Source organism: Netta rufina (genome assembly GCF_964035555.1).
Source record: "Netta rufina genome assembly, chromosome: 12".
Classification (NCBI taxonomy): Eukaryota; Metazoa; Chordata; class Aves; order Anseriformes; family Anatidae; genus Netta; species Netta rufina.
In genome coordinates, this window is record NC_140135.1 from 12,202,501 (window position 1) to 12,211,007 (window position 8,507).

Below are 8,507 nucleotides of genomic sequence, written 5' to 3' on the forward strand. Positions count from 1 at the left end.
CCGTGCAGCCCCTCACGCACCCCCAGCCCCAAGCAGTGCTGCGGGGCTGGGGCCTTCCCTTCTGTGGGCTTGGCCTCTCCCAAAGGTGCTTTAAGGCTCTGCTGGGCACAAAGGCCCTAGGTGGAAGAGCCAGGTGAGTGTCCTGCTGCTGCCACCCATCTCCCTCCTCTCCATCCCGCCCCTGCTGTGCTGCCGGTGCTTCCTCCTGCCCCCTCCTCAGCTATGGGGGCACATCCCAGCGTGGTGGTGGTGGTGGTGGTGGCCCTGTCCAACCCTTGTGGCTACTCGGTGCCCCTGTGGGACAGTCAGAGAACAATGCCGCGGTGCCCACGGGCAGAGCACGAGTCAGACGAGTTGCATTGAGTGTTTATTCGCTCCCCAGGGCTGACGGGCAGGGTGGTGGTGTTCGCCCCTGCCCCAGCCTGGTCCTGCTGCTCCTGGGTCATGCCCAGCTCTTGCATTGGGGTCTGTGCCATGGGGCTTGGCAGGTCCTGGAGATGGAACCACAACCGTGGCCACCACGGCGGCCTGCACATCGCCCATCCCAACACCCCTTCACACCGCCAGGTCCCCCACGTGCGCCTTCCCGCGGGACCCGCTGGCCACCCCCAGCCACACACCAGCCTTCCCCAGGGGTGCCAGGCCGCGGTGGGGTCCACTGGCCTCCGCGAGGCTGCCACCACCAGGCAAGGCGACACGGGCGCTGCGGGGCTCCGTAGGGCCACCGGGGCCGGGCAGGACTTGGGACCTGGGACGTGGCCCCTGCCGGCACTTGGTGAAGCCCAGGTGATAGATCTCCACCAGGTTGAGCAGCAGGGACACGCAGGCCACCCCCAGCATGAAGAGGATGAAGATGGTCTTCTCGGTGGGCCGGGAGATGTAGCAGTTGACGGTGTTGGGGCAGGGCCAGCGGCTGCAGGTGTAGAGGGGCTTCAGCTCAAACCCGTACAAGGCGTACTGACCCGCGATGAAGCCCATCTCAAAGAGAGCCTTGAAGACAACGTTGCAGACGTACGTCCTCAGGATGGCCCCCCGCATCTGGACCCGGCCCCGCACGTCCCCCCTGTGGAGCGGGGGCTGCCCGGGGCGCTGCCGCCTGGCCCCGCTGCCAGCCCGTGCCACCGCTCGCTGCTGCGCCTTCTCCTCCAGGTGCACCAGGTGCAGGATGTGTCCCAGGTACACGAGGCTGGGGGTGGAGACGAAGATGATCTGCAGGACCCAGAAGCGGAGGTGGGAGAGGGGGAAGGTGCTGTCGTAGCAGGCGTTCTGGCAGCCGGGCTGCTGCGTGTCGCAGGAGAAGCCGGCCAGCTCGTCGCCCCAGACCCGTTCGGCGGCCGCCCCCAGCACCAGGATGCGGAAGACGAAGAGGACGGTGAGCCACACCTTCCCCACCACCGTGGAGTGCTCCTGGGCGCTCTCCAGCAGCCTCCCCAGCAGGCTCCAGTCCCCCATGGCGCGCGGCGCTGCGCCCTGCAAGACAGCCGCCCTCCAGACACACGGACACCTCCCGGACACCACCCTGCCCCCGGGCGGGCATGCGGGGCCCTGAGCTGGGACTGTCCCCACCTCGCGTCCCATGGGACACCCTGACCTGGCTGGGGAGGGCGACGGGAGCAAAGGCTTCCATCAGAAAGCAACCCCCAGCGAGGTGGCCACAGCCACCACGGGGCACGGCGCGGGGACCCCTCACCGTTGCGGGTGCGCGGGGCACAGCCCGGTGCTCCCACGCCGTCGGCTCCTGCGCAGGGGTGCAGGGTGCTGCCAGGCCCCTTCCCGGAGCGCAGTGGGGTGCAGACAGATCCACACGGCTCCGTCTGTCCGTCTGTCCACCCGACAGCGGGCACAGGGTTATCAGGGCGTGATGCAGCTGCGGGCCCCATTGGCTTTCTTTGTGACTGGCAGATGAAGCAGCCACTGGGGGAAATTTTTCCCCTCTATTTTTGGTCCGGGTACCTTTCTAAATATACTTGGGGCTGCAGGGGCTAGTGCTCAATGCCACCAGAGGGTCACTGCTCCCGCACGCGTGCTGCCAGGGCTCCATGCAGGGACTGCAGCCCCCCAAACCACAGCATCCCCCACCCACCTATGGGGCCGGCCGGCCCCGTGCATGGGGAAGCATCCCCGGAGGTGGGTGGCAGCAGCCTGGCTGCACCCAGACCCTCTCCTCTCCTCTCTGCCTGGCTGGACAGGGGCGGGCACCCCACGCTGGCACCGCAGCCCCTGGCACGTCCCAGCCGGAGCAGAAAGCAGGGAGGCAGCGCCTGAGAACGGAGATTTAATGGCCCGAGCGCGCAGCAGCGGCTGTGCCCTCCTCGCCGCCCAGGAGGACAGGCACTGGGGGGTGCCGAACTCAGGATGGGGGCGGCGTGGGGTCCCCCCGGGGCTGCGGGGTGGCTGCGGGGCAGGGCCGAGGGCTGCAGCCCCTGCGGCGTGGGCCTTAGCAGGCGGAGCAGCGGTCGCCCTTCTCCTGCAGCCCGGGGTTGCGGCGCAGCATGTCCTTGAGGGAGCCGTCCTGCTCCGTCAGCAGCTGGTTGATCTCGTTCTGCTTGTACTCGGAGAGCTTGTGGCCGTAGAAGGAGCCCTTCCCCGACGAGGGGTTGGAGTTGTGCCGGCTCCGGCGGGCGCAGGCCCGCACCACCAGGTAGACCAGCTCGGCCATGTTGAGCACGATGCAGATGCTGGAGGTGACCAGCATGAAGACGGTGAAGATGGTCTTCTCGGTGGGCCGCGAGACGAAGCAGTCGACGGTGTTGGGGCAGGGGTAGGCCTCGCACTTGACCAGCCGCACCATCTGGTAGCCCGGGTAGATCATGTAGAAGATGTACATGAAGACCGCCTCGAAGAGCAGCCTGAAGACCACGCTGAAGACATACGTCCACCACAGCGAGCCCGCGATGCGGATCTTGTGCTTCTTCACCTCCTCCAGGTGCTTGGCGTCCCCGTGCCCCGTCATCATCAGCAGCTTCTTCTCCTGGTGCTGCTGGTAGGCCACGTGCATGGCCACCAGCAGGGCTGGCGTGGTGACGAGGATGAGCTGCAGGGCCCACAGGCGGATGTGCGAGATGGGGAAGAAGTGGTCGTAGCAGACGCTGTTGCAGCCCGGCTGCTGCGTGTTGCAGGTGAAGGCGGACTTCTCGTCCCCCCAGACGCTCTCGGCCGCCACCACCAGCACCATTATCCTGAAGATGAAGATGACGGAGAGCCAGATGCGCCCGATGGCCGTGGAGTGGCGGTTCACCCCGCTCAGCACCGCGTAGAGGCCGGCCCAGTTCATCGTTCCTCACGCCTGCGGGAGCGAGAAGCGGCGTTAGGAGGGGGAAGGTCCCCGGGCCGAGAGGGAGACAGCAGGACGGCAGCTCGGGGCAGTGTTTTGCCTGCAGCAGGCAGGAGATCAGCCTCGTGGCTCTGCCGTCCCCGTGCCACCAGCCCCGCTCGGGGTGGCAGCGGGCAGAGCCAGGCAGAGCGGGGCTGGGACGAGGGAGCAGGCAGAAGGCGCTGCGTGCTGCCGGGACAGCAAATTGCCCTGGCTGCCCCGTATCTGCATGGGGGAGGGCTGCCCCGCCACTCCAATCATGGCTGGGGGGCAAAGGGCTCCCAGCTGGCGGCCAAGAGCTGCTGCTGGCTCCGGCTGCGGGGCCTCTCTGCCTCCCCCTGCGAGGGCTGGGGACAGAAGAGCCCCTGTCACCTCTGCCACAGGGCAAACCAGGGGCCCCGCTCCTACCCTGCTGGCTCCAGGATCCCCACCTCCAGCTGCCGCAGAGGATGGGGGCAATCTCACAGACCCCCACCCACACCCAGCGCTGAGCTCTGCCCCAGCACCTCCCTGCCCTGCGCTGCCACAGCCCTGGGCACGGTGTCCCCACGGGCAGCCACGCGTTGCCTCCCTCCTCCAGCACCGTCCCTGCCTGGGGTGACCCCGCACCCCAAGTGCCGGCACCGAGCAGCCCCGGGGGCTGCTCCCCACCTGGGCACGAGGCCAGCCCAAGGCTGGGGGCCGGGACCCGCCAGCTGGCCCCGGTGCAAAGGGCCCCACGGCGCCTACCTGCTGGTGAGGAAGGGTCCTCGTGAGCTGCCCCCAAAGGCCCCTCTAAGGTCTCATGTCTCCAGCAGGAGAGCTCTGCTCCGCCTGCCCTCGTCTCTGTCCACCACTGCCCTGCACTGGAAGTCATATGCTGCTTTATAAACTATTTACATACAATGGGGCCTTTATGGGCCCCTGAACAACACACTTTAGCATTCAGATCCAACGCCCTGACTTCCGCCCACCCCAGCCAAACAAAGTGCCTGTGTGCTGCGTTCCCGCTCCCACCTTGCCCCGCGCCGAGCACGGATGTGGACCCACGGCTGCCGGCCGGGGGGGTGCCCACTGCCACGGGCATCGCACGGGCTGGCGGCCACCTGCATGGCCGGGTGCCACCGAGGGGACAGCCAGGACCCTGTGCTGGTGGTGACTGCGGTAGGAGTCCCACCGTGGCCCTGGGGACGGTCACTTCTCTGGATGGCGAGCAGGGAAGAGCCTGCGACACGTGCCAGGACGCAGAACTAAGCCCAGCCACGTGCCTGTCCGCATGGATGGCACCACAGCCTGGGCTGAGGTTGGGGTCTGGCTGCTCCCCAAGGCAGCACTGAGCGTCCGTGGGACCCGTGGGGTTGTGTATGGCCCCCGTGGGCAGCCCCAGGTGGGGAGCAGCCACACACAGCGAAAGCTTCCAGCTCAGGGCCCTGCGGCACTGCTGGCATGGCCGGGGCGAAGGAGGTGGCAGGCAGCAAAGCCACCCTTCATGGCTCCTATCCCGCAGCGCAGGGTGCGAGCACTCAGACCAGGAGCTGTGCAAATCGCGGTGGGCAAAGGCCCTGCTCTGCTCCTCACCCTGCTCCCCGTGTCCCACCCTAACTCTGCTCCTGCGCCCCGTGGTGTGACCCCAACATCTCCGCTGGGGTCCCCAGCTGGGGGCTGTGGCGGCCACCCCGGTGCGGTGCCCACCCGGCTCTCACCTCCACGCGGGGCTTGCTCCCAGAAAGGCTCCTGGCGCCGTGTCCTCAGCACACAGCAAACACCTGGACTTTATACTGACCCGCTGCGCCACCCACCCCCTCCCAAACAGCTCCGTGCTTTCCAGGACCTGCTCCCTGCTGAGCAAACACCACAGGTGTGTCCAGCTCACTCCCACGAGGCCCCCACCCCGCCGCCGCCACTGAGCATCCCTCGAGGGTGTTCCAGGGGCCACCGTGGCACCCTGGGGGAGCTGAAACCCCCCCGTGGGGTCCCCTTGGCTGCACCTTTTGGCTGGGAGCATCCTCCCTGCCACGCGTGCAAGCCAGGCACACGCGCCGTGATGCTGTGATGCTGTGACACCGTGGCACCGTGTCCCCATCCCGCTCTCCCTATGGGGACACGGCACCCACTCCACGCCGTGTGGGGTTGTCGGGGAGAAGGGGGGGCGGTGAGCAGCCAGGTTAGCGGCGTAAAAGTGCAGCCGGGGCAGGCAAACAGCCTGTCAACCATTAACCGGGCTGGCAGCCCCACTCCAAGGTCCCGCCGCCGAGCGTGGAGCGAGGCCACGCGGCGCGCTGGGACGCGGCGACCCCGCGGGGCTGCGGTGGGGCAGCGGGGCTGGGGGAACGGGGTGCGGGGTGCGGGGTGTGGGGTGCGGGGGGGGCTGCCCCGAGCCGCTGCCGCAATCTCGGCCCCCGATAAGCGGCTGAGTCAGCGCGGCTCGGCACGGCGCCGCCGGGGAGGGAGCGGGCAGGGAGCGGGCAGGGAGGCGGCAGGTGGCGCTGCGGGGCCGGGCCGAGCCGAGCCGGGCCGGGGCCGGGCCGAACCGGGCCAAGTTGGGCCAGGTCCGGGCCAGGGGAACCGCGGGGATGGGAGAGCGGCGGGGCCGGAGGCAAGCGGGTGAGGGGGATGCGCAGGGCGCTCAGCTGCTGCCGGGGAGCCCGGCAAAGATGTTAAAAATATAATGAATGAATTAATTAGCAAAGAAAAAATGAGAATAGATCCAAAGAAATAAAAATTGGGGAAGTAAAATGGGGAGGAGGGGCTCAGGGGCGTTGCTGGTCCCAGGGATGCAGTGGGGGCTCTGTGGCTGCTGCCCTTTGCGCCCAGCCTCTGGCCCCTGCTGCTGTTTGTGGTGCAGAAGCCTTGTGCCAAAGCCTGCGGGCAAGGACAGGCTGTACCTGCGGGGACAGGACCATGCACAGCCAGCACTGTCCCCTGCCTCCAGAAAACCGCCCCGTCGGGTGAGTGCCCAGAGCAAAAACGAGCTCGTAGCTAATGACATTAATCACCAGGTGAGCGTGGCGGCTGCTGTGTGAGGCCATGGGCACGGCGAGCTGACGAGACGGGCTGGGGTGAGCCAACATCCGTCTGGCTGGACGGGGTGACGCGGCGCTGCCGGCAGCCCTGGCCCCCCGCTGGGGTCAGAGGTCTCCGAGCCCGGCAGTCCATGCTGAAACGGTGATGCACGAAGCCTCTGACACACGTTGGGTACCAGGAGGAGAAGGGTGCTGCTCCAGAGCCACCTTTGCCCGGGCTGATGGCGACACAGGCGTCCCGGATGCTGCCCCCTAAGAGACAAATCCCCTCGTCTGCGTCAGCCCTGCTGGGAAGGGCCGGGGCAGCGGGCGAGCACAGAAATGCTTTGTGCTGCCAGAGCGGGGTCAGGGGGGTGCCCTGCTGCATCAGGGCTGTGGGAACCAGGAGCAGGAGCAGGAGCAGGGCACGGCACTGTCCTAGGGATGCTGCCGTGCAGAGCCCTGTTCTCCTGCTGGCTGTGTCTCCCAGAGCAGGCAGGGACCAGACACAGGTCACTCGTATCACTCGTACCTTCCCCGTGCCAGGCTGTCCTTGCGGGTCATTTCCCTTTTGCTTCTCTTTGCCAGCAGCCCTAAACGTGTCCCCCGGAGCTGAGGATGTCCCTCATCGCCACACAGATGTTAACCGCAAATACCCTCGGGGACACGGTGTCCCCTGGGCTTTGCCAGGTCTCCAAAGAAACGCTGCTGATGGTCAAGGACACCCGGAGCAGATGGCAGGCTTGGGAGTTCTGCGAAGGCAGTAGCTTAATAGCAGTGTGTCCCCTGTCACCAGCCAGCACGCGGGGTCCTGGCTGGGGGGGCAGGCAGGGACAGCGGGCAGCCGGGGCTGTGCGAGGATGGGGCGCAGAAGGGCAGGGCCAGCCCCTCTTGTGGGGCAGAAACCATCTCCCCTTCAGGGAGGGGACTGCGGGGTGGGCAGCTGGTGTCACTGGTGCTGGTGCCACCGGGATGGGGGCCACCAGTCCCCGGGCAGGGCTGGCCCCGCTGCTCGAATTGTGGCGAGCGGGCTGCGGCTGGAGCTGTGCTGCAGAGCACTGCCATTTCCATGGCAACCCATCCCCCGTGGACCGATGTGGGTTTCCATCCCGCTGTGGGTTCCCATCCCCGTTCCTCTTGCAGCTGGATACCGGGGCAGTGCGAGGGAGTGCCCTGGGTGTGTCCGACCGGAGGGGATGCTCTTGGGGCAGTGCTGGATGGGACAGTGGGGTCAGGGTTTGGGCTGCAGGCTGGGCAGCCAACCCCATCCCCGACCCCGAGCCTGTGGGAACACCGCTGCTTCCAGCAAGCGATAGTCCTGGGGGAGGCACAGCCCCGGGCCCCTCTGGGTGCCCCTCGGCATCGCGCAGCGGGGCCCGGCACGCTGCCTGCCTTCCCACCTCCATCCTCCCCTTGGCGAGGGGTCTGCCGCCCCCATCCCATGCTCCCTGCCTTGTGCTGGATTTCGGGACAAGGCCACCCCCAGGTGAGGCACAGCACCCCGCACAGCACCCAGGAAGCACCCGCCTATCCCCAGCCCCCCCCCCCCCGGCCCCAGCCCTCGGCCCTGGCTCCGCTGTGTGCGCGCTGCCTGGAGGCGATTCAGGCCCCATGCCTGGTTTCCATGGCAACCCCAGCTGAAATTACATTAAAAAGAAATGAAACCAGCAGCTTTTCTGGTTGGCAAGCAGGGGGAGGGGAGGGGAGCGGGGCTGGGCAGGGCAGGGGGCTCGGAGGGAGGGGACCCGCGATGCCAATGGGGTGGACGAGGTCCTGTGCAGGACCCCGGTGCCATGGGGACCCCCAGCCATGTCCCCAAACGCTGGTAATCCTGGGGACAGGGTGCACGCACCCAACCTGGGGTGGGTGCTGGGAGCCTGGGGACCTCCTGGCTGGGGTGGCCCCGTGCTGCACCCCTCAACCCCTCCCGGGCTGCACCCAGCCTCTGCCCCTGGCACGCTCCAAGGAGAGGCGAGACACACCGCTATTAAAAATATCACTTCTGTTTTATTTGGAATTTGTTACTCTGCGCGGGTGACAGGGTATAAATACATTCTCCAACGAGCATCCTCACCCCCCAAGCCGGGGCGGGCTGCGGGGCCACGCGGGGCCAGGCGGCACCGGTGCGTCACGGCCGCCAGCACGGGCAGCGTCTGCCAGCCGGACCGGCTCGCACAGGGCGAGGGATGGCGGCCCCACAAGGACACAGGAGA

The 8,507-nt window shown here is 67.4% G+C and overlaps 2 protein-coding genes across 2 annotated transcripts; both read right to left on the bottom strand.

Moving 5' to 3' along the window:
• Window positions 1-555: 555 nt before the first annotated feature.
• LOC311213657 (gap junction alpha-3 protein-like) lies at window positions 556-1,452 on the bottom strand (the record flags this gene model as incomplete). The annotated part of the gene is made up of 1 exon (XM_084293800.1): window positions 556-1,452. The coding sequence occupies one exon, from the start codon at window positions 1,450-1,452 to the stop codon at window positions 556-558; it is 897 nt and encodes a 298-aa protein (XP_084149926.1).
• A 985-nt stretch (window positions 1,453-2,437) lies between these two features.
• On the bottom strand, window positions 2,438-3,274 carry GJB1 (gap junction protein beta 1; the record flags this gene model as incomplete). The annotated part of the gene is made up of 1 exon (XM_084294306.1): window positions 2,438-3,274. One exon carries the CDS (start codon window positions 3,272-3,274, stop codon window positions 2,438-2,440), a length of 837 nt encoding a protein of 278 aa, XP_084150432.1.
• Window positions 3,275-8,507: the final 5,233 nt, after the last annotated feature.